General features: G+C 37.2%; 1 protein-coding gene and 1 long non-coding RNA gene across 2 annotated transcripts in view; one reads left to right on the top strand and one right to left on the bottom strand.

Annotated features, from left to right (window-relative positions):
* The window catches only part of KCNT2 (potassium sodium-activated channel subfamily T member 2), a 115,298-nt gene that overhangs the window by 5,585 nt on the left and 83,246 nt on the right, over positions 1-26,467 (top strand). The window contains exon 2 of the mRNA XM_059477944.1: positions 22,238-22,317. Within this exon, the coding sequence (XP_059333927.1) occupies positions 22,238-22,317 (80 nt within the window). The remainder of the gene's footprint in view (positions 1-22,237; positions 22,318-26,467) is intronic.
* On the bottom strand, positions 3,801-25,960 carry LOC132076690 (uncharacterized). Its single transcript, XR_009418957.1, has 3 exons — positions 25,906-25,960; positions 8,582-8,622; positions 3,801-5,242 (listed from the first exon to the last, which is right to left on the bottom strand). It is a non-coding gene; the product is annotated as an uncharacterized LOC132076690 (long non-coding RNA).

Here is a 26,467-nt window from a genome sequence, read left to right as displayed (position 1 = left end):
ATCTTGATTTGCCCTTGTAACTAAATTTTCTAAACCCATAAAGAGATTTAGAAGCATAAACTCTAATGTAAACGCTTGATTTTGATAGAAATTGCTCAAGATCTTAACAGTCTAATTCTCTAAGAGAGCAAGTGCTTTCATACCTTGCAATCAGACTAGTAGTAGTTGAAAAGTTTGGGTTTCCCTAAACCCTGAAAAAGCTTGCTGTGTGCACTGGCCAAGCCATTTCTCACTGCTTAAAGAAAAAAAAAAAGAAAAATATTGATATTGATGAAACTGCTGCATTTACCAAAGCAAAAGAAAGGCCTGAGTTTACACTCTTGTGGGAGGTTTAGGAGCACAGGCCCAGGAATGTAAACTGTTAATATATTTCCATACTCATCATCCTTCTAAATTGATCTTGTCTGGGTCCCTGTTACAGATCAGACACCTGAGAGAGGAAGTAATGCTTTGTAGCAGGCAGTGCCACTAGCCCCATTCTAATTTGTGTTTTACCATAGTGCTTGCAACAACAACAGAGGCCAAAATGCAGGATTGTTTCTGTGTTCCTGTGTTTCACTTAAACCAGCACACACTGTGGAACTGGGAAAGGACATGGAAAGCTTAATTTCAGTGCTGCTATGACCGAATCTGTCCAAAGAAGCTGTTGGTAGCACATCCCAGCAGAAGTTTTGTACTGCACAAACCATTTAAGTGTCTCATCTTGAACACTCTCCCAGACCAAGTAGTTTTCCTCCTCTGGGACAACGTGATGCGCAGTTTGTAAATGAACTTGGTACTTCAGTCATTACTTAATTATAGATTTATTGCTAAAGCTCTTATTTTTCCATCTGCAACTTGACACATACTACTTTACATCTGGCAGACTCTATAATACTCCATAGGGAGCTAAAGCAGTTCTTTCCTTCCTAATTTTATGATTATTATTCCATCACACCCAACTATTAAGAGTATTTCTTTTATAATAGTAAGTTCTGTGCTGCGCTCTGCGTTTCTTTCATAGTGACTCTTCTATACCAAATGGTAGCATTGATTCATATTGTCTTCCCTTTATCCTGTAACAAAGAAATAGATCACTTGGAGCATCAGAAATGTCTGCACTTTCTTTTATAGAAAGAGTAAAGTTGTAAATCTGCTAACCATTTCTGTGCTATACGTTCAGTTTCTAGACTTCACAATCAAAGGTGATCTTGATCTTATCTGAATTCTGACACAGTATGCCCAAATACTTATACTAATCCACTTAATGCTTGAAATGTGGTTTCTTCACCTTTTTTCCAAGTAAATGAACAAGTTAAGTCCTTCCTGCAGGCCTCCACTCCACGGTCCCATAATCTGTGTCATTGGAGAGAATGCCATTCAAGAGCTGGAAGTGCTCTGCAGCACAGAAGATTTGGTGCAGAATACTTTGAAACAGCTGTTAAAGATTTCAGCCTCCCCCGTGCAATCATCTGCTAATTATGTTAGCAGTCAACTTCCTGGTGGGAAGTAGCAATAAAACAGAAACAGTCATTAGGAGACAAAACCCAGTGTTTATCCTCACAGATAAAAACAGTTATATTATTATTTACTCAGAGGTATCTTGAGGGACAAATCCTGTCTCCACTTAGGGAGATACCTGTTGGGAAGTGCAATATTTTTGTGGTGGAAAGCAGGTTGCCAAGTCTGTCATTTCTGTGCCTGCCTTGCCAAGTACCAAGCTATGGAAGATGTGGCAGGAAGGAATTAGGTTGTGATCAGTGCCAGTTATCTACTGAGGTAGCAAAAGAGAGAAGGGTGCCTACCCTTGTGCCTGGGTGTGACAATTCTCCTGCCAGATTTAGCCATTAATAACTGCATCTCCAGCAGCCACCAGCACAAGGGTCATGTACCTGGCAGGGACAATGACACAGCTTGAGCAGCAGTCCTCACTGTGGTGTAGCTCTGCCAGGAAAGTCTGGATTCTGTACCCTGAGTCAAACCCCTTTGGCATTTTGTAAAGAAAAGTGTTTTGCCCTTTAGCTTTCTGTGATGTTAAAGTTAATGGCATTTGCTGTGTTTATAACTTAAAGTTACAGAGCTCCTTCACAGCGTAGTGATTGTTAAAATATGTAATAAGGAGTAAACATTGAAAAATGGCCTTGCTAATTATTTGTTCTGAATAACCGAAAATGTTCTAGAGGTTTTATGTTTTTCTCACTTTGTTTTCTCTTGCCCTTGTGGCTCAAGAAAACTGCAATGCAGACAGAACCAGGGTTACCAAAACCCAATCTGAACCAAATGCCCATGGGAAAAAACCCCAACAAGCTGCACTGCAAATGGAAAACTGTGGTTATGCTTGTCACTTATGAATTAAAGCTGTTGATACACAACATTCCCTGACCCTGGAATGGGATTTAGTTTTTCATCTTCACACCAAATTCAAAGGGAGCTGAGGGCACTGGTCACATATCACTGTTGCCCTGTAGTTCTCACCATGGAGCAGAGACAGCTCTAACAGAGGGACTGAAGGCTAAGCTCTATATTTAGCTGAATGTACCCTTTTGAGAAGTGAGCAAGCTATGTTTTCACTGTGTACAGCAATCTAGAATTTGATCATTGTTCAAAGGGGTTTCAGTTCAACAAATACCTTTTGAAAAGCAATTTTTGTAGATAATGTCCTATCCAAAACATTTAATTACTGTTTTGCTCTCTCAGTAGTAATTCAAAGAACATAATACAAACACAAAAAGTAGAGTAACCTACTCTGTAATGGGCAGATGTTGATTAGTCAACCTCATTTTATTAAGACTATCAAAATCTAAGTATATTTTTCACCCACCTAAAATTCTCATCAGAGAGAAGCTAATCTCACCAGAGCCATTGCAGATATCCTGTATCTCACTGACACTGAGGACTGCATTCAGTGACCCACGTGATCATTTATCTTTGTGCCAGCACTGACCACAGATTGCAAGAAAACTACAATTTAGCTAAAATGGTACAAACAACATTCAAAATGCACTGAGTTAAAGTCTTGATTAGTTTTCCCTTCATTTTTTCCTATTTTTTTGGCAGTTCACAAATCACAGTTTGAGTTCAGAAAAGAACAACAAAGTGAGTTAGATTCATGCAACATTATGAATCCATTTGAGACAATTAATTGTGGCAGTCACTGTGACCAGCTCAGCTGATGATTCAGAATGTTGGGATTTCAGTGTGATGTAGCCAGAGCATTTCATGTAGGAAGAACAAGGCTGGCTGCTGGGAATGTTTCAGATTATGGAGGAAGTACCTCTGACTGTGTAGGAGAGAAGAGAATTTCAGGAGCCTCTACAAGGCACTCTGCTGGGATATAGCATGGGCTGGTCTGAGAGTGTTGTGCAATACCTCCGGTTTTGCTCCTAATTTCAGATAAGAACAAGCTGTTAGAAGATCACTGTTATCAAGATTACAAGATGGATGTCTTCTTCTAAGGCAGATGAGTAGGACACAGAGCTGTGTAGCACCCTGCTGCTATTGACTTCAGGCTTAGCTGAACTGAGCATTTAGAAATTCTTTCCCTTTCTGGGATGGCAGAGCCACTTTACAGTGACAGAAGTGGCCAGATGGAGAGAGCTGGGAATACTGGGAATATTACTGTGCTTTCTTGTGTCACCCTAGACATTGGAGAATTGGCTGTCAGACCTCCTGGCATCCATACACCCTGTTCTCTCCTCATTGTCCCCACATATCCCACCTAAATCTGATCAGCACTAAGGCAGGTCAGACTTGCAAACAAGATGACAGAACAACAGCTGTCCTGACCCACCTCACTGATACAGTTAGCTAAAGAGATTTTAAATAACCTGTCAAAAAAGCCAGCAAAATCTGAAATTTATGCATTCATTTTGGAAGTTATATTTAAGGGAAAAAAAAAATAGTGTTTACATTGACTATGCCGGTATTCTGAAGGCACTTGCTAAATGATTTTCTAAGCACACACAAGGCACATTTTGAAAGCCTGACGTCATTATTCTGAAAAATTAAATACTGGGCAAACTGTTCTGCCAGCCATAAAACGGATGAACAGCATTTTACTTCAGAGAGTACTAAGTGTTATTTAATATGAATAAAGATGACAGAATTAAACTTTTAAAATATTGTGAAATTTGATATTTTATATTTTTCTAAAACTAATGAAGAGATAATTGAAACCATGCCTTATGATTAATCAGGAAGTGTAATAGCTCACTCTGAATAAGGAGACTGAGATTTATATGAAGTAAGTAATTATGTGTACCCTGTTAGCTGTGGAGAGAGCAGTATCAGACAGGTGACATTTTAGAGATAATAATGACTTCTAAAGCACTTGTTCAATTAAGCGTTCAGAGTTCTTGAATCATTGCCACTCCTTAATGAGACATTTATAATTTATATGAAAATTTTGTAATTTTTTCCATGTAAAACAATAATAATATCTGTGCATCAGGCTGCATTTGAAAGGAAGGAATCAATTCCCATCCACTGTTAGGTATGTTGCACTGTATACGTATGTGAAGCTGCAAGTATTCAGAAATCCTACATATTTTATCCTCCATCTGGATGTCATCATTGGAGCCAAAGCAGCTTTAAATACTAGAGAATAAAGACAGATACGTATCAAGGTGCAATTCTTTTGGAAGGAGTCATCACAGGAAATGTCATCAGCACTCTTTTCCTGATGATTTGGTAGAGGAAGTGGAGTCTCCACAACCTTCATCTGTGGAAGAGAGCAGACACTGTCTCTGTGGGAAGCATCAGGAGAGACACCTCCTGTCAAACACTGGGCTTTTGGTTTATGTCTTTTCCTGAGTCTGCTGAATGCTCCTTCTCTTTGTATTTATCTGTTAAATACACTCCTGTTGTGTACGTGTCCTTGTGCACAGCTCCCATCACTTCAGGAAAATTGCTATAATCTGATATTCAGCCCTGTATTACTTCTCAGAGTTGTTGGCATTCTAATGGCATATTTTGGGGTGTTGTCTAAGTGTTTCCAGATTGCATATGTGGACTGTCTCAATATGTAACTTTAAAAAGACACTCCTTTTTATAAAGTTACCCTGCTCCTGGGCATGTGTAAAAAGCATATGTGGTATAATTTTTTTTTCTTTTTCACTTTTTAACACTTCAGCTAAAAATGGAATCTCAGAGAAGTTCTTTCTAGGCTTGTTAAGGTGTCTGTGGGAAGTTCCTGACAAATTTCATTTGACTTCTTATGACTTTTTCCCTTCCAGATCAGGCATGGCTCCCATAATTTCTTGCCCTGTAATAAACAAATATTTTTAATCTAAGTAAACCTGTGGACAGGTGGGGAATTGAGCAGAGTACAGCAAAAAAAGACTTAAGTTTTTAAACTAAATTTATGTATTGCCTGTGATGTCATTAACTTGCATCCTACCTAATCCTTTCCAGCTAGAAGGAAAAATGGAGCTTGGAGAAGAAATAAACACACAAGGAAAAATTAGATGACCTCATGTAATGTTATTCCATGCTCCTGCGTGTCTTGTGACAATGGTCAGTACATAATTTTGGAATATGATCCAAAAGATAATGGTGTAATATTTTTAGTTACTAAAAACTCTAAAAATAGTAAAAATATAATATCATTACCTTTAAGAGTGCTGTTATTAGCTAGTGATATTTCTCCTTTGGGAATACTGCTGGCTATGAATGGAATCAAGAAAGAGCTCTAAAAATGAAACTTCATTGTGTATTGTTTTGGGTATTTTTGCTTACAGAAAAATAAAAAGCCCAAAAACTCTGTTCCTTATTTGCCATGCTCTCCTCTTTTCCTAGTCACTCCACCTCCAACAGATCTATAGTTGAAACTATGAAACTCTGAAAGCCAAACACCAGTGTTTCACCTGTGAGATGCCATGTCGCATAAAGTGCATTTGTACTAATTGTCCATCACTAGTGTACATTATTGTTTTGGCCAGAGTTGTATTCCCTATGTGGCACTGAAATACTGTACACCTACTAAATCTACATGAAGAAAGTTAGCCAGAAAGTGTCCTGACAGTTATGAAGGATTGGGGCACCTATAAACTGCTTTTAAAGTAATTTGCAGAGAGATTTTCATCTTTTCATGTTGACTACCACCTTCTCCTAAAGAGCAGTTCATTTCATGGGTCTTAGTGTTAGTAGAAGGGGTTTGTTTTTTTTCCATTGAAGTACCAGGCAATACAGTATCATGACTTCTGATCAACTTCATTTACTGCACCTTGATCCAGTGTAACTTATTAAGGCAGCAGCTCTAACTGCAGAGAATTCCCTATATATGGAAACCTCAAAGCTGGCTTCAATTGCCTTTATCACTAGAATAAATATAGGCATAATAGGTAAAATAGAAACACAATTGAAACAAAAGTCCAGTAAATTTTGTGCTGAATTTTTCACTATCAAATGTAAATAATAGTTTATTACTCTAAGTCTCAGTTGGATAAATGAGTCCTGATAAATGCATGACTACATTTTCAGCCCCTACAGAGTTAGGATGCATGTATAAATAGTTGGAATTGGAATATATGCATTCCATGTATAATTGGAAACCATCCTGTGCTACCATATATTGAGGTTCATGGGGCATTCTGCCAGTGTACCCCTCTTATTTTCTATATTTTAAATGGCAATGCACACTGTCAGTTCCTAAATAGAATATTTCAGGTGACAGCTTAGCCACCAGTGTTTGACAATCTAAAAATATTCTAGGAGATTGAGAGGTTCACAGATAAGACATGTATCAGTCAAAATGTTGAAAAGAATATGCAAACTTGTTATTCAGTATTCTGAGGATGGAGGTGCTTTGGGTGCTTCTGTAAATACAACCTCTCTACAAGTCCAATGCTAAACAACAAGCAGATACAAAAATAATAACTGCATATTACAGCACTTGGTTTTCTTACAAACCTTAGCACCAGATCCCATTTCAAGTATTATTTCAAGAGAATATAAACTGGCTAATTTGGAGGATCAGGAGTCTGGGGAACTAATTAAGAACCAAAGTATGACCAGTGTTTACTTTAATTTCACTTATTTTAATTTGGAAAGTACCCCAGGCTGAAGTTTACAGCGCCAAATAATAAACTGAAATATTCTTTTGTGTGTAAAACTTTACTTTAAAATGTAATTTATCATCAGAAATAAGCTAGGATTAAAGTAGGTGGCATTTAGGTAGCCAAGAGGAAGTTCTGCTCTCATTAACCTTACAAAGAAGTCTCTCATAAATTACTACGTAGCTCTTTAACCATAGACTTAAATCTTACTCTGAAGTCCTGCTGAGATTTTGATAGAATGTTACAAAGATAAGCATTAAAAAAAAATTACATGTCAAGTTGGTCTTCAGAATAAAAAAAATGTAGTCATATGTGTTTAAAGTTAATTCAGTAGTTTAACTGAAAATTTGGTGATTTTTAAAGGCACGATAGACAAAAGCCAGAGAGGTATAGAAAATTTCTCATTGGTATTTGATCATCTCACCCATTATATGGCAGCATAAGTGGGATTGCTGGATAAATGCTGAAATACTGGCATAGATAGACTCAATAAATACAGTAGGAATGCTATTTAATAGTATATTTGAATATATCTGAGACACATTTTTCCGTATCCAAAGGAAAAATAGTTCAATACCGTCAACTGGAATAAAATTACTCTGTTGATGAATTATACTAATTTCCTTTTCAACTGTGCAGAATTGGGGAAAAAAAAAAAAAAAGATTCTGAGGAAAACAAAACCAAAAATCCAGGTAGACTACTTTATTTAATCTCTGAGTCTAGACTGAATTGGCTGCAGCTTTCCCATCAAATTCCCCCAAGTCAGCCATTATTGCACAGCTTCATTAGTGATAAGAATCTGGAGCATTTTGAAGACAAGGCATTTTACACTCCATCATTTTAACTGAGACTGTTTCATTCACATTTTACTGATTATGATGTACATTTCACAGCACTCTGAGGTATGAGAGCCTGATTGTATAACTTTTATCTATTTGTAGTTTTTTGTGGAAACCTTTTAGAGCTGAAGAGTAGAGTGCTGAAATAAGCAAGAGACCACAGACAACATGAGAAGCCCAGGCTACAGCAGGGGTTACAATCAAAGACATGCAAGAGAAGGGCATGTTTGCTCTTAGTGCCTGTGATAAAATGAGTGGATTGGATGTGTAAAATGCAGGTAGCAACAGAACCATTGTTTTCCTGCTCTTCCAGTGAAGTTGGTAAACTACAAGTCCTAAGCTTTGCATTGCCTTTCAGAAAATTTTTCAGCCTTCCAGCTGTAACAATGCAATTTCAGGCCCTTAGTTCAGTCACAGAGGTACCAGGAGAAAAAGATTCATAGAGCTATTAGGAAGGGAAGAAAAATTATTAAAGGCCTTGGAACTGTTTGATTTTCCAAGTTGCACAATCCTGGAAAATTTTCATACTTCTTTTCCCTTGTTAAAAATATATACCCTCCACTTGCATTGCAAGATAAAATCCTAGGAAAGGGTGCATGCAGTAGAATATCAGGAAACCTGAGCTTGAAAAGCTACTGAAGTAGACTAATTTCCTTATAACAAAGAGATGAAGATTGAAAAGTGAGCACAAAAATCCAAGTTCTTACCTCTGCTCCTGCTTCATGAGATATGAAGATGAATTCTTAGCCTGTGGTGAGACAAACAGCAAAAATCTCATTTAATGTAGCAGAATATATGTCTGCTTAGGGGGCAATTGTATATAGTCTTTTTAGCATCTCTGTGACCAGATGCACAGAGGTCAGAGTCTGGTTAATAAATATTGATGAACACATTTTTACCTAAACAATTAATATATCCACACCATAGAAAGAGAGTAAAGTATATTGACTTACAATTCCTTTGAGTTCAACTAAGTAGATGTATACAATTTGAAAAATATTTATTAAATGCTGTTGCTTTAGTGTTCTTATTGTCTGGTTTCAAGGCAAATAAAGATTAATTTTGCTTTGCTTTATTTCTGCTTTATAGCTGCAGCCAGCCTCTGCTTTGCTATGTCAATAAGTTACCTGTTTTATTCTACTAGAAGGCTCTCTGTTCTATGTGTACATGCCTTTATGAAACAGGGGTTTGTGCTATATTTTTTTTTCAAGTTGTTACCTTCTTATTCAGTATGTTCTTTTCCTCTGTGACTTTTAAGCTGATTTATTACATTAAAAATACAAAAAATGGCATGTTTCTACAGTATTTTTACTGATCATAGGCACTCACTTTATGATATATGAGAACATGTTTAATTTTTGTCTTGTTTACTTCTTTTCCTTTGTATGAGCATGTGATTTTTTACCTTCAGTATCAACCTCTAGAGAACCTTTTGAAATGCCTTATAAAAATTTTAGTACATGATGTTCACTTTAGACTTCCCCCTTATCTATCTCTTCCAATTATCTCATAATGGAGCAGAGTGCTACAGCTCATAGTCTATTTATATCTGTCATTTGCTTCATTCTTAGTTTGTTCCCAGGCTAATCCACCTTGTAGATCTTGGCATGGGGGCCATTTATTTTTTTTTCATCTCTTGTTGACATGCTAATCAGTACTTATATTTTTATATCATCTTGATGCACATTATGAGAATATTTTGGTTTGTCTTTTGCCGTGCATTTGTTTACCTGCTATTTTTAACTTTATTCTTATCTGTAATGCTGTGGTTACAAAATATGTCAACCCAGTGTCTGGCATTGGAGCCTAGACACTGTAGAGAAAGAGAGCAGCACAGGATTCCCCTCTCAAAAAGAGTAGGGCAGAAGTCAAGCCGTGTGCAGTGAGTAGATGGGGCACAGGACCAGGATCTATGGATCAAATATGAATTGAACAATGAAAAATTCAGGGTAGTGAGCAGCCCTTAATCTGGAAGATAAATGACACTTGAGAGACACTGTTAGAGGGTTTTGAGGTTGGCTTGGTTTTCTAAAGACATTTGAAGATAGCAAACATGAAAGTGGAAGAATGAATGCAGGAAGAAGGGCCAAGATTGCAGCAATAAATGGAACCCAGCCGTCCCCTGGGCAGAGCAGTGGCTCAATAGCCTTCAGGTGTAGATTTGTGTTTGTGTACTAGTGTGGGACAGGGGATTTAGCTATTGACTCTGGCTATCTGCAGCTCCTCCAGAATCAGTTTAGCACAAAAATATGACCTGTAACAGCCTCCTTTTGGGGGCACTGTTTGTGCACCTTCTTACTTGTACGTCTGAATTGCACTGCTGACTATAAAATCAAAATTGATCCTTTTACAGGCATAAACACTACAAATTGAAATAGGGAACTACAGAATGCTTTATTTTAGTAACCTAGCAGTGTAGAATGCTGTTTCAGTTGATGCTGAAAATTTACACAGCTGAAATTTACGATTCTACATTTTCTAAATGCCATTTTTAAAAGGGGGAAAGCTCTTACAATATTTTTTTTGCCAGCCATATTTGTCTTTCCTCAATTAGGTTTCTTTTAAAAACTGAAGGGAGTCTGCGCAAAGGCAGACTTAGTCTGTTACTTAGCAGAATGAACTGGTCTGTTTGGTCATTTATTTAGCAGACAGTGGTAAGTGGCAAAAGGAAATACTGTAAGAGCAGAGCAAGTAACACACTGTTGCTGATTTTAATATAGCCTCATTCTGATTTACTTCCATTCTGAACATTTCCCTCCATCAACACATCTCATTTCCACAAATGTCCATATTATCTTAATTTTGTTCTTACCATCAATATAGTTATTATTGAAACAAGTCATCAGCATTGTCCCAGCGATACCCAAGTGATCCACATGCTGTGTTCTGAAGTGCTAAAATGTGCTCTGGAGCTCTTCTGTTAGTTAACATTTATAGGCAATGTCATTAAGAAAAGGTTGCAGAGAAGTATTTGTAGCATCTTAGTAACTTGTGTTTGTGAAAAGGGCTTTGAATGGATGATTGTTAGCATGGTCAAGTAACAATGTGATGCGTTCTGCAAAAACTACCTCTGTGATCACAGTTAGGAATGCACTTCCATGAACATCACCCTGCACAATCCTAGAGCAGAGCTTTTGTTGCCTTCCCATCCATCCTTTCTTCCCCTTATTTTGTTTACTTGGAAATCTAAGAATTTGTCCATTGTGGCAGCAAATTTCTGTTTTCTTTTACACCAGTATGAAGAGACTGCAATCACTGTAAGTCAAACACTGCAAGTGCCCTAGGGGTCTGCAGGGGACAGTTTCCCACTGTCCCACAGTGCTTACTCCTGCCCTACCTTTGCATAGGTGTAAGAATCACAATGATGAAAATAAGTCTGATCACCAAACTGATCCGACTGAAATTCTCCAAAGGAAAGAATATGGACAGTGTCCAGTTAGAGCAAAGTCCCAGTCAGACTAATCTAGAAGTCACCCGTTTGTAGGGGTGTGAGCAGAGGCACTCTCCCTCACTTGTACAGATGGCAGCTTCTTCCACTGGTCATAAACCAGCATCCTCACTTGACAATGTGCCTACTGCTGTCTGCCAGCAGTCAGCACAGCCTGACTTGGGTGATGTGGAGTCTGTGTCTGGTTTGTACGTGAATCTGTACTGGTGCTTTATCTGGTAATGAGCAAATCAAGTGTTGGTTGGTCACTACTGATAGATTTCATGATAGCTGCCAAGCAATTGCATTGTTGAGAGCAGTGAACGACATGTTCATAAATAATCACCTGTCTAGTTCCAAATGTAAATCAAATAGCTACTGTCTCTGTAAACTAAAAACTGCCTAGATGACTCTCCTGAAAGCCTGATAAACATCCCACAGATGATTGAATGAAAGCATACAGCTGACTATTCCTTAATGATTTTGCTGCTTTTGCAGAGATCCTAAATATATACTTATAAAAGAGTGTATGCTGAACACACACACACACACACAAGCACAGACATTTCCCAAACTATGTATGTCCTTGCCTACAAGTTGATCAGTCATACCCTTGGTGTTCTGAACCCCTCTGCATTGCCAGGCTCTGGCAGCAGCTCTCTAATAGCAGGCTCAACCCAAAGCCCAAGGCTTGGTCCTGTCCTCCTGTCAGGGCTGCTCTTTGTTGCTCTGCAGGCTGCAGGAGAAAGGGAACTTTGTGCCCTCTGTCCAGCAGCCTGAGCCTGATGACACTGTGTGCTTGCTACTACAGACACTGAAATCATGGGCAGCTGCTTTTATTTGCTGCATCATAAGGCTTTGCTACTGTTTCCACCAACCTGTGCCTAAGCCTTTTTGTGGTGGTTGCTCACTATGACTCCTTTGTAACATTTTTTTTCTCATACTTTTATGTTTCTGTTTGTTTATCTTCTAGTTGTGGGGTGTTTTTAAAGACACAGCTGGAGAAATAATAAGTGCTATCATTTTGGCCTTTGTGAATTTCTGCTGCAATAGTGATTTGGACTGTCAGACTTCTATTTACACCCTGTTGCCCTACAAGGCACCTGTCAAGCACAGTTTTCAGGCAATTTCTGTGGAAGTACAATAATCTTAACTTGCCAGTCCTATATAAATAAACATGTTTACACTGCACCGGAGATATGTACAAGGATTTACCTTGCACACAGCACATCTCAGCCAGCCTTGTTTGTGCTGTATGAGCTGCTCTGAGCTGCTCTGCTGCAGAGGGCCCTGGAGAGCAGCTTTGGCACCTATTCCACACCCATCACATCCCTCTCCGAGGGGATGAGGAGGTGACAAAGCAAACTGTGCTGACAGCTAGGGGGTGGCAAGAGGAAGTTGTGAGGATTAGGGATGGGAAGAAGGGAGTAAGTAGCAAAGGTGATAACAGGGAGTGAAATTGAGCACTTGTCTTTCCTGAGCTGAAGGAAACAGCCAAGAAGTCAAATAATCAGAAAGATGCATCACAGGTGTGGAGACTGCACACACAGACTACAGATAAGAGCACTGAAGACTAAAACTTCATTCTGGTTAAGTCAGATTTAAATATGTGAAGGTTCTTGTGTCTTAGGAATTTCACTGCCTACTTTCCTGTGATGTGGCAGTAAGTCCACTCGTATTTGAAAATGTAGCTTGCACCTGGATTGCCTTTGCAGAAAAATGGGCATGGGTGAGTTGTAGACTGAGTACCAAACTTTCACTGGAGATGGGTTTTACCTGCAAGATTTTTTCTGCAGCAGAGTAAATAGTTTTTGAGGGAATTATGTGAGTCAGGTTTGGAGGCATCATCTTACTATCACATCGCAGGAAATATAGAAGGCACATTCTGTTTTAATTGGGTCAAAAATCCCAGATAGTGTTAAAATTGAAATGAAAACAAAACAATACTTTGGCTGATGAATGCATTTCCCTTGGAAAAACTGAGTCTACTTTCTACTTAAACAACTGTAAAGAAAATATAAAATACAATTACCTCATTGAACAAAATCTTCAGAGGGAAAAAAAAGGACATGTTTTTGACATGACATGTTGACATTTCTATCTTAGAACATTGCATTTCTGAAATTTCTCTCCTTATGAAATGTTAATCAGTGGGAAAGACTCCATATAAGATTGTGTAAATTCACACTGAATGCTGTAGTTAAAGACCATTTTTCATAAAGATCCATTTCCTTTTGGGTAGGTACGGCTAATATTCCCCTATAATTTTCCCCTATAATCCTCCTATAAGGTAAAATTGTAGATTAAATTACTAAATCCCAATATTTGAGTTTGGAAAAAAAACCCAGAGCCTTTGAAATACATTTTTCTGACTTGATATAATTGTACTGTGCATTTGTTTCAGGAAACACTGAATAAATTGTTGGCTATAATTGAAGACTGCCAAGTATAACTAGCATAATACAGTAAAAAATAACAAAAGAACAAAAGCTAGCAAACAGAAGTAATAATAGAACAAGATGGTGACAATAAAAAGCTGTGGAATTATATTAGAGTCAATATATAGATATGCTCTATTGAATATCACATTGACCTCCCAGTTAAATGTAAAATACACAATGTAAAATACATTGTACAGTTGACATGGAAAGAAATTTACCTTTATTTTGGGTGAAAAATACTAATTAAATGCTTTATGTAATTTGAAAACACCTAGTTTGAATATGTTTACTATTTGATTATTTTACTCAGCTTTAAGTGAATAGAATGTTCCATCTCAGTGGAACATTCAATCTCAGTGATTGGATCAAATCTGCTAGGAAGAGAGTTCTCATTTCAGGTAACATATTAACAAGTCTTACTTAATATAATATTTTACACTTGGTCACGTGATACTTAAAAATGACAGATTGGGATTCACCCACAAAGTTTTTTTGTTCCTTTTAAAAAATTTTTTCTATCCATCTGCTTTTTTACTTCCTTCTGCTTTACTTCTGCTTTGATTTCAGAAAATTTAATCTTATTTCAAAGTAAAAATAAAACTGGGATTAGCCATCTAATCTGTGGGGATACCAAGGTGGTCAGCCTTGTTCTACTTGCTGGTTTTGAAAAGATAAAAAATGAGAACTAAAAGATCCTGAAAAATGAGAAGTAAAAGATAACTTACTGAAGAGGAGTAGCATAACAGTCAGAGACTTAGAGATGAGAAGTAGAGTTTAAGTAAATAGTGATTTGAATTTCTGTGGTAATCAGAGGCTAACTGGAGTCACTTGCAAGGGACCAAAGTGAGAAGAGTTTGCTCAGCATTTCCCTAATGTTAAGACATGGGTTTATCCTTTCTCTTGTTAGCAGGAGACCAGAGTTCACACAGTGTCTCCTGCTGGTTTAAGCTCTGGACTATTACACCTACAACAAAAACCCCCAAACCAACCAACCAAAAAAAAAAAAAAAAAAAAAAAAAGGCAAAGATGGCACATTTCATTTCCAGGTATTCCTTTTGTGTAAGAAAGGTGTATGGACCTGTAAACTGCCATATCTAAAGTAAGCAATGAGTCTCTAAGATTTTTGTTCATGTAATTCTTCAGGCATAACAAAATCTACCAGAACAGTTTGAGGCTGTTATTTCTCTGAACACCTGTTTCTATCTTTATCTGGATAATCTCCATGACAATGTCCCTCATCATGTTTACTGCTTGTTTTCTAAGAGAAAAGTGTTAAATAGGGGGCAAATTGAATCAAAACTTATTAAAATAAAATCTACAGAGAAATAACATCACATGTTTGGGTAGGAGTGACTCAACTCCATCACTACCATCCATCTATTTTGGACATAGAGTGGATATTTTTACAAGTGGTCACCATTAAGTTTCTGTTGAGCTTGAGGAAGAAGGATTTTTAAGGGCCATAGCACCACGAGATGCCCACATGGCGTTTAGGTAGTGCTGCAGAGTTTATTTATTAAAGCCTTGATATCTGTTGGGTATCCTAATATGCAATAGTAGAAGTAGATTTAAAGTTGAGAGAATAGTTCAAGAGGAGAGAAAAGTTAAACATCTCAAAAGACAGATTTCTCAAAGTCATGAAATGATAACTTCAGGAATAGTGAAGTTACAGAGTCCAAGTCACAATTCCAGATGGTGAGAGTGTAAAGAAGAAAGATATGTTGAAAGCAAAGGTCCATGCAGGGAATTAGAGCAAAGAAAAAACCCCCTGGGTGGGACAGTGTGCCATTTCCTCAGTGTTTTCAAGTCAAATAGTCAAACTGTGTAGTCCACAGAGGAAGAAAGAAAGGGAGAAATCTGCAAGGAACTAGAGAAAAGGAACTGTTGACAAAGGGACTGGAAGTTTTCTTAAAATTTGGATGGATGAACAGGAAGAAGGAGGAGGTGGGATGAGAGGACTGTGGACAGTGAACTGTGGACTCTGAGCATGGATGAAGTGGCAGGGAAAAGGTTTCAGATGACCAAAGAAAGAGACTGGGGGCAAGAAGGCAAATAGATGGAGGGCTACCAAACTCCTTAAAACACCCCTGACCCTGCAGACTTTTTTCAGGATAGACACAGCTGTGTCTACTTGGGAAAATAATTAAGGGTTTTTTTTTGAGAGAACAAGAGTCTTACTGAGGTAACAGTTAATTGGTAACATTACATACACACAGAAATTTTGTAAGCAAAAATAAACAGCTCCAAATGAAAGGTGTGCAGCACTCAGCATTAAAATCCTGTAGTAGAAAGTACTGTTAAATTTTAAATGCACAACTTGAGACGTGTTGTTACTCTAAGAACAGTAATTTGTGTGTGTGAGATGTTTGTGCACACTGCCTGACCCTGTGTGTGCCTCACCCATCACAGAGGGGACAGGGAGGGTGCTGGGGTTGCAGGGGAAGGGTCTTTTAGATCAACCACTGATGAGGGATGAGCAGCTGTGATACAGATCAATAGAGTACAAAAAATAGCTTACAATGGGTTACTTTGTATTTTGATCCTAATGCTCTAATGCAGTTAAACCCAGGCTGGCAGAAAGGAGTTATCACAGAACACCTGATTTCAACAAGTTCCTTTCAAGTCTCTTTTTGAAAAATAGTTGACACTATTATAAAAAGAAAAAAAAAAAAAAAAGGCAACAAATTAACTATCCTGCTCTTCAGGTTTGGTTAATTGGCACAACTCCATAAAACTGAGCAGTGCCTGGAATCAAACTCATGGAGCACATCCTGTTACTCAGACTTAGCCAGTAAAAAAGCCTTGCATAATGGATTTTCATTGCAGCAGCTCTGAGCTGGATGTATCCTACATGTGAAGTATTTTTGCCCAGAAGTTAAAAAGAGCTATTTTTACATGCAATAAAAATATTTTAAAATATCCATTTCCTCACCTTGTATGGGAAAAAAAAAAAGTCTTAGAAAATCTACTAAGCATCTTCCTTCACTGGTTTTCTTTGAAACTTGAGCTTCAAAGTGCACTGTTTCTTAATGCATCATTCACATTTGTTTTATTAACTTTCTCACATCAGCTAATAGGCTTGCAACAGAAAAGTATATTTGCAGTAAAAAGTCAAGAGTGTGAGGGAAACTACTTAAAGATTTCTTTTCCCATAGTAAAGCATCATAGTATTTTCTTCTTTAACAAATTTTCTAATGACAATTATTACAGATTGCAAGCTCATTCTTTTTATCACCACACCATTACTAGAATGGTGAATTCTTGATGGATTTTCATGAATGCAGGACTGAGATAATTTCCTTTTTTGAGTGTGCAAGTCTGTGAATAAGGGATTAACACAAAAGTATTATTAATTGATTGAAAAGCATGCATACTACCTGCTGCTGAGTCTCATCTCTTGCTGTTAGTCTTTGTCTTAAAAATCTTTCCCTCAAAGGAATGAAAAAATTGAGATCTTCCCCACAGAAATGTTTGATAATGTCATTTCCTCTCTCTGTTGCTGTAATATTAAATTGCTGCCATAGACCTGTATCGGTTTCACAAAGACAGTTTTATGTAACTGATTGCAAAAAGGAGCATGAAGCTGGCTACATTCAGATTTCAAGATACATTTCTATTTATATCCATAAAAAGGGACACATGTACCATTTAAATTGTAAGGAAGATAATTAAAATTAAGGGCTGAATATTTTAGCATTTTGATGTTTGAACAATTAAGTAAAGGAAAAGTTTGCCTTGACATAGAAAGTGTTTTTTTGTGGTTGCAGATACAAATTTTTACTTGTGTGCAACCTGAAAAAGTTGGTTTGGCCAGTTTTTTCATGCTCTCTTAGCTTTGTTTCAATCAAAGCAGCACTTATGGAAGGGAGACACTAAAAAGAATTTGAGCATAAGATACAGTTCTGATCTCTGAGATTATTTATGCACCCTTAATCCTTTATTTTATAGCTTGTTATTAACTCAGCTTATGCTATTTCTGTTTCATTAAAGCAGAGAATTATTTACAGTGACACTGGTAACACCTGGTATCTATAAATCTGTTAGTTATGTTAACATCCAATTACATCATCCAGTGAATATAGATATGCCTGGAAAAACATCACTAACTCAGATTCACTGATATGAAAGGGAGCTTCTAACTAAAAAATCCCTGTGGAACCTGTGTTCTGTCATGTAGTTTCCCAGTGTCAGATATCATAAAGAATCTACAAGACAATACTGCACAAACACAGTTCTGCGGAGTTCTTGAAAATATTTATTGGCTTGTTCCTATTAAACTGATGAAAATCCCCATCAGAAAATGCCCTTATACCTGTCAGTGTTAAGTACTCTGAACTTGTTAGAACCATATTTAAGAAAGTGCAGGACCATATTGCAAAAGTTCGATTTCACCAGCACAGTGCATGGCAAACACCTTCAGTAAGTGTGCTTACTGTGCTTTTAAAAGAGAGTTCTGAGTGCTCCAGAACTTGCAAAACTTCAAATAGAAGTGTTACCCATGACAGTCATCCTTAAAACACACTAATCCTTTTCAAGCTGCAAGAAAAAAATACCTATTTCCTTTTTTATTGCAGTAAAGTAAGATCTGATAATAGCAGTTTACTTCAGCAGTTCAGGTGCTTAATTTTTAAGCACCCATCTATAGCCTATATAATAAGCTTTCAGGTCTGAAATCTAACAGGATTTCACATATATTGAATTGCCAAATCCAAATAAAAAACCTCCATATTCCTTTCCTATTTTGAGGCTTTCTTTGTAGGAAAAATATGAGATGTCCTTTTCCAAAATGACAGATTTAAATAAATGTAAGTATTTTACTTCAGATTGGCTCTGTTTATACACTTAATACCTTTTCTTGATTCCAACATCAATAAATAGTAAACATAAGTATTTACCGCTCTTGGCATGCACGTAGTGAGAAATCCAGCTCATACTTTCATTTGTGAAGTGATTATTTCTGCCAAATCTGGTTTTTAACATAAAAGGAAGACAATTTGTAGCTTTGAGGGTGGAAGATAATACTGCTACTGTAGTAAAGTGTGGCTATGGGGTTAGAATGACATTGTAAATAGTAATGGGAAATGCAGGAAAAATGCAGAGCACAGAGAGATTGGTCCCAATGTTTTACAGCCATCAGCAATCCTCTGCATTAGTGTCCTTGACAGGAATTAGGATTTTCCTGCTATACTTTGTATTACATTAAAATGTACTTCTCAAATTACATCTTAACTGAATTATAACAATGCTGTGAGGACTTGGGGTACTTCAAGATGATTGTTGCAGTTTGAAAGATTAGAAATTATTTCAGTGACATCTCTGTTCTTTGGGTTTAAACTAGTGATGGCCACTACCAATGGTATTGAGTTTTAACACACCACTCTGTGTTTTCAGGACAATAATGGAACTTCAGTGGTTTTTGCTAGAGGTGCATCATATATTTGTGCATTTTCAACACAGCTGAAGAAAGAGGCAGTAAACATAAGACTAAACATAAGACTTGTTCTTTTAACATCCAAAAGCAGCTTTGCATGTAATATTCAATACCAGCTACATGCACTGAAAAATTCTGAAGCTATTAACTGACTACAAAAACAAAATCTTTAGATTCATCAACCATTTCTCTCCCATATTTATCCTTCAGCTTGACTTCCTTCTGGTTTGGGTAGATTGTCTTTTACAGGAAGATAAACATGAAGCACAAATTGTTGAAACTACATTTTCAAGTTACATTATAAGTACAGAATAAACCCCAATGTATTCTGTAGACCAGGTGATCTGCATGTGTTTGTACTGTCACCCTGATCTGTGTGGTGGGCCATTTGCTTGGAATCAAATTTCAAATATCCTGCAACAGAGTAATCAAGTGTTATATAAGTGTATCTCAAGAACTTCACTCCCTCACTTGAAATATCCTTACTAACCTTTACTAATTTAGTCCAGGAAAATCTTGTTAAAGCCCTTTACCACTGCTGCTACAAAATGTTCTCAGTATTTCAATGGGGGTTAAAATTTATTTTTTGTAGGTTCCCAAAACCCTCCTTTTCTAGGCTACCCTTCATAGTGGGAAAAATTCAGAAAAGAGCAAATACTTGAGGTAAAACATTAACCATTTAAAGATTGTAAGGAACATTCAAGTAGAATGAGGGTTCTCCTTAGAAATAAAAAGTAGTCTTGGGAAAGATCAGTATTAAGAGATTTCTGCCCTTGCCAGAGACTCCTTCAGCCAGTCATACTTTACTTAGTAAACAGCAACCTTCAGGAAACAAAGTGAAATATTCTCTGGTAGCCAGAGTATCAGGAGAGTGCATTGATTATAGATGTGTGATAATGTATTTCTGCAAGTGTACAAGGCCACTACAGTTTTTACTAAAGTTTAAAGAAGTCAGGCGATAGAGAAGGAGCCACAGAAGTGGCATTAGCAGCGTTTGTAATCCATTTTGCCATGGAAACTGCTGCACTGTGGAATCCCAGTTTCCTGTGAGCACAGGTTTCTAAGAAAAGCCAAGTGGACAGCTGTTAGAAGGCCATCAGAGCAATTCATAGTGCTGGTGATAGGAGGGTGATTAGCTCCCACAGCCTCTTCCCTCTTTGTCATTAAATCACAGCCCACTAACGCATGTTGTTTTTTCCGGGTGATTACTGAAATTTTCTTACCAGAATGCTGATAGATTAATTCAGAATGTGTTAAAAAAAACCCCACCATGCATCTTTTCAATAACATCCCTTACTTCAATAGCTTGTGCCTCTTTGTTTACCTCTTGAAATATATCCTTGAAGATTAAGTATGTACACTTAGCATGTAGCAGCTGCCAAATCATGGGAGATGTTTCCCACTAAAACTGTCCCTGCATTAATAACAGTAAGTTCCTTGGAAAATAGATTCTTAAAAATAAGGTTGTGCTTGTGCTTCCTTTGAATAGGAGGTAGTGTAATTACCCATCTTGTAAGGAACACTACAATAAAACACACCAAAGGCAATGGCTAGTTAAAATTACCTGACTTCACTGAGTGAATCACAGAGCCTTCTTTTTATGACCCTGTCCTACAAAGTGATATGCCTAAACTTCTGGTAGTAGGCAGGCATGAAAAGTCACATTGCCTGAGATGTCACCCATTCTAAGTCCATGAGTAAATAACCCATCAATTCCATAGATGTATGGAAATATCTGGTATAGACAACTGTTTGAGAGACAGTACAGGTAACAATATATTGTACAAAAATAGTTTCAGCAAAAGGCTTCACATGCAAGAAGGGAAAAACTAAAGTGAGGGTTCTGCTAGAAGAATATGACTACCTATAAAACCAAGTAGTTGACGTACAGTTATGTGATGAAAGACTGCTGAGAAGAAATGCTGAAATAAAGTTCAGACATGCTTATGAACAGAAAAAGTACATGCAGCTGTACAAAACATGATGAGCTACAGAGAAAGGGAGATGTAGAGAATTAACTCACTCATGTGGTGTTACTTTATTCTTGAGCAATAATAGACCTTCCCCAGCTGAGCTCTGAGTGCTCAGGAAGGCACAGATGTGCTGGGTAGAGATTCATTGCTGGGGGACAACTGGCTTGGGGAGGGAGAGTCAGTAATTTGGGCAGAGCAGGGACTTCAGTGAGAATGAGAGTAATGCTGCTCTCATCTTCCAGCAAGCGCTGCAGCTCCACAGCTCCGAACAGCCCGAGGTTTTCTACAGAACTGGAACCCACCTTCCTCCCTGGCCAGTCCCTGCAACAGTTCTCTCTTCTAGTCTGTGTAACTATTACATGAGTGGTACTTAGGTGAACTGAGGAACAGACAGATGAAGTATATCCAGGCAGATCTCAGAGAATGGAGGAAAGATGCCCCTGTTGCTTTAATATAATCAGGAGGAGGGTTATTTTCTGTACAATATTGTGTGAGCGCAATGTAATTTTGCTTTCAGCTCTCACTGTTTCATGGTGACAAAAACAAGTTCAGAGAGGGTGGTTTTGTTTGGTACACAAGTGATGATGGGTGAGTACAAACAAATGGACTGAAACATGAACATTGAACAGAAATATGAACAAGACAGAAAAAAGAAGGATCATTAGAATGTCACTTTTACAGGAAAGGAGTTAAACTGAGATGGGCGGCTTAACCTGGACATCCAGGAAATCTTCCCTACTAATATGCAAATAGGAGAATGGTCATCCAATGAAAGTCCCAAAAGCATAGAGCCTTCTTATTTTCCAGTGTACACTGTTTGAGTAATATGAAAATTATTCTGCATGTAAAGGGGATAAATGAAAGGTCTTCTGCCTGGTGGTGGTGAGGTTTTTTTTTAATTTGGTTTGGGCTTTTTTAAAAACTTTCAACATTAGTCATTCAAAGCCAAGTGAGCTTTTGGCTGAACACTCACTATAAGTCCCTCCAGTTTTATATCATGAATAGCTGATTAGAGAAACAAGTTATTATGAAATATTGATTTATTATCTTTCATAGCCAATCCTAATACTTTCTTTTTTTTTTTATTTCAGGGTGCAAGTTGAATTCTATATGAATGAAAATACATTTAAAGAGAGACTAAAGCTCTTCTTCATCAAAAACCAAAGATCAAGTAAGCAGTTGGATTAATTTCTGATAAATTTATGGTACTTTTAAGTAAAATCAAATTCAGTTGAAGGCCACAGTGAAGTTATTAATTTTCTTCTGAGCTTAAATATTTGAAAATAATGTGCTCGTGCAGGATCAAGCAATTAGTGATGTCACAAACTATTAAATAACATCATGATTTTATTTCTGTGTCGTGATCAAGTTGACTAATTTGCAATGATCTGCCAGCAATGCTCATTGCTAAGTTGTGACCTTGTAACTAGGAAAGCAAAGACACCTAGGATGGTAAAGGAAAAAAGCTGCAAAAGTACCCAGCTTTTTGAAGAATTAAGTATTCCTAAAATTTCAAACTTTATCTGCACTGAAAAAAAAGATTTTGGAAAGGAGACTGTTGGGGATGTGGTATTTCAGAAATGTAGTCCCTGTCATTAGCTTATAGTCTAACAACTTTTAGTCTCAACAATATAGTCTAACCTAAATATATCTTCATTGAGATATGTGCTTAACGTCAGCGGCCATCATGGAATAAAATAATGGGGAGGAAATAAAATATTCATCTTTTTAAATGTATCCATGCAGCTGGTCCAAGTGGGTGGAAACATGGAATATTATCCAATCTTGGTTAGAACAGTGGAGCTCATAGGTCAGAAGATCAGTAACTGACCTCAATTTTCTTCTGTGTAGCAGGACTGAAGTTACCTCACTTTGCCTTTCACATGTAAAGAACTAAAATTACAATAGCTTTATATATAAAGCTTTTAGACTACAAAGAAGATGTTTTTCCTTTGTACAGTTAAAATTGTTTCATGGTTTTGTGTCTGGAAAAACACAGAAAAAAATAAAAGAAATTTGATGTCCCAGTCTGAAAATATCCAGACAAACAAAACTAGGGAGACTAGATCAAGCTTTCAGAAATAAGACATAGCAAAAAATCTTCTATCTGTAAGAGCTAGCAATAAATAAATACTAGCTTTATATCAGAGACCTTGATAATTTTATTGGCTAAACTGCTTTCTTTCCAAGTGTAGGAAGAAGAATATTCCTCTAGAAGGAAAGTAAAAAGGAAAAAAGGCACCATGAGTAACAAGAAAAATCCCCAAGCCAAAGTAGTCAGTATTAATAAGTGCAAACACTCTTTCTGCTTATGCAGATCTTGGTTCTTGTCCAAATACTCAGAACCAGAATCTCCTCAAGGAAAGCCTCCAAAGAGCTGCTGCTGACACTGTAACCTGCCTCTCAGTACAGTTCAGTGGACTCATTGAGTCCTGCACTGAAGCAGGAGGAGTCTCTTGCCCAGAGGTACCAGGGAGCTGATAAACAATGATAATAGATTTTAGACAGTGTTCAGTGAGAGCACTAAAAACCTTCCTTCCCATATTAAAGATGGACTTGCTGTCGTTGAGAAAAAATTTGTCAGTAGGATCAGAAAACGTTTTGGATAGTGTAACTAAGTCAAACCTGTTCACCAAACAGTTTTTGATAATATCACACGGTTTTGCCAACCAGAGCAGTCAGGTCTAGAATTTATAAGCATTTTCTACAGAATACTGTCCTGCTCTAAATCACATATGGGCCAGTAACTTGAAATATCAACTGTTTTATTAGTTATTATCCTTGTGTAAACTGATAAAACAAGTGTTAATCTGTGTCTCATGTCAACCTAGCTTCCACTTCATCTTCTGCAAGCAGATGTCTAATCAAATTCAAACAATGTATAAAAAAAAATCTTACAAAGGTGTCACTCAGCACCCTCACAAAAAAAAAAAAAAGAGAAAGAGAAAAATGACATAGTCATACAAGCATGACTTGCTTGTAACCTGCCAAGACCACACACTAGATTATCACAGCCAACAATAAGTCTCAAAGGGAAAAGATAAGTGAAGTTTCGAGTCAGTGAAGAGGGAATAAAGAATAACTATCACTAGGATATGAGCTATTAAGAGCATATTTTGGCCCAGCTCTTAGAGCCAGCTGCCACTGAAATAATTTTGCTGAAAATCAGCAATATATTAATGACTTATGAGAAAGGAATAATGGGAGGCAATTCTAAAATCGTCACCTGATATCTGTCACTCTGTTTAGACCAACTCTCTAAATCTGACATTTGATCTACAAAAATGCTTGCAAGGAGAGCACGAAGAAATTATAATAAAAGGGAAAGTCACAGAATTGGTAAAACAGTGTATCACTCTATACTTAAAAATGCTTGCAAAAATAGCAAGTACTTGTTTAAACTGAGAAGAAAACGTTAAGATTGGACATAGTTATATTTAGTACACAAAACAAGTAGATTTTGAAATGTTATTATCAATTCTTCTTTTAAATAAGACAAGAGTATATAACAACTTTGTTACATAGACACAGTGAAATTGCATTCCCATTAAACAATATATAACTGCATAACAGAGCATGAAGGGTGGAGCTGAACACAAGTTTCAGACACCACTCATATTCAAAACATAGAGATATTCTGTGCCAATGGCCCTGCTACTTAAGCAATCTGGCTCTGAATGGAGGAAAAGAAATTAAGTCAAGCAGACGATGTTGATCCATTGACAGCATGTGAAAACAGAACAGAAATAGACAGGAAGCAAACAAATATGAAATGCTTCCTTTGTAGCAGAATAATGATTGAAAACCTGTTTTAAATGCCTTCTGTAGTGTTTGTGCACTTCCTTCCCACATTTGAAATCTTACATCTCCATGATAGTGGAACACATGCATTGCTTCCAACTCACATGAGAATCCCCAGCTATGAGGCTGCAGAATCTTTCTACCAGAGAAAAACCACATTTTTTAGGCCTGCATTAATTACCCAAACTTCAGCAAGGCTGGTTGCATATGTCACTAATGGTTGAGGCATACAGGGCAAGAAGTGACCCAGGACAGACTTGAAGCCTGTTTTTCCTATTTATATTTCAGTAACTGACCCAATCACCTACACTACATAACCCATATTTTGCCTTGTTTTACAAACAACCCCAGCCACAAAATGTACTCTCTATTGAAAGCCTTAGATAAAAACATGAGTGGTTTGAAAACCCTGCCTCCCATTCTGTAGGAAACAGCCCTTCCTATGAAGATATCGAGAGCCTGAGTTCCAGAGCTATCAGAACTAAGATTTGAGTTAAGGGTTTGAGGCAGCAGGCTGAACCATCAGTCTGCTGTACTGATGTTTAATCAGAAAAGAACCATTTTCTCTTGCCATTTAAACCAACGTATAATTTCAAAGCATGATTAGAAACCAGGCTGCTATCAATGCAGAAAACAAGTGCTTCACACCAAGAATAACATTTACAGTGCTAAAAAGCAGGAGAAAAACAATAGACTCCTCTACTTGCCCAAGAAAGTTACACAATACAAAACTAGTAGGGTTTTTTGTTTGTTTAGGTTTAGGGTTTTTTTAAAACATTATCTGCTCTCCTAGTTGTAATAGCCTGGCAACCAATAGGGCAATCATTCATATTCCAGCAGACTTCTACAAAAGGCTTAGGACAAACAAAAAATTCATGTTTTCTTCAGCAACAGTTCAAAAAAAGCTGCAAATAAGGATCATAGCAATAGCCAAGTCAAATAACAGGATAACACTTACTTTCATGCTTCCTTCTGTCCTCTTCCCCCCCTTCAGCCATTTTGGGGAATAAATAATCAGTGGCTAATTACTCTTGATAGGGGAGCAGGAATCCTTAGGTTAATGTTCTCAAGCCCAATTGCCAGTAACAGCTGTGGGACTTCTCACAGGATTTTAACCCTTAGTTCACAAAACAAGGTGCTGTTAAAGTCCATCCAGTTCTTATGTGATAACTGCAACTTCACAGTTAAAGTAATAAGCAGTTTTATGTAGTAAACCTAAAGATTTTGCTCAAAAATTGAATGGTAAAATATTTAAGAGTCCATTTCCTATTTTTCTGTGTTTGTAGTAGATGGAGTTTTAATGTGAAAGGAACTAGGAGACATAAAAACTGATTTATCAGTTTTACCTGATTTTGAACTTAGGACTGAGTAACATTAAAAAGAAAAAAAAGCAATATTACCATAAAATGATTGTGATTCTCTCCTTAGAAGGGAATGTACGCACACAGCTTTGGGTATGCATTATTTGGGTAGTTGCTGAACCACAGAAGTATTTACATTGAGTTCAACGACCTGCTGAA

The sequence above is a fragment of the Ammospiza nelsoni genome, chromosome 9, assembly GCF_027579445.1.
Source record: "Ammospiza nelsoni isolate bAmmNel1 chromosome 9, bAmmNel1.pri, whole genome shotgun sequence".
Lineage (NCBI taxonomy): Eukaryota > Metazoa > Chordata > Aves > Passeriformes > Passerellidae > Ammospiza > Ammospiza nelsoni.
Note: the sequence above shows the minus strand (reverse complement) of the source record. Positions and strands in the feature narration are given on the sequence as shown.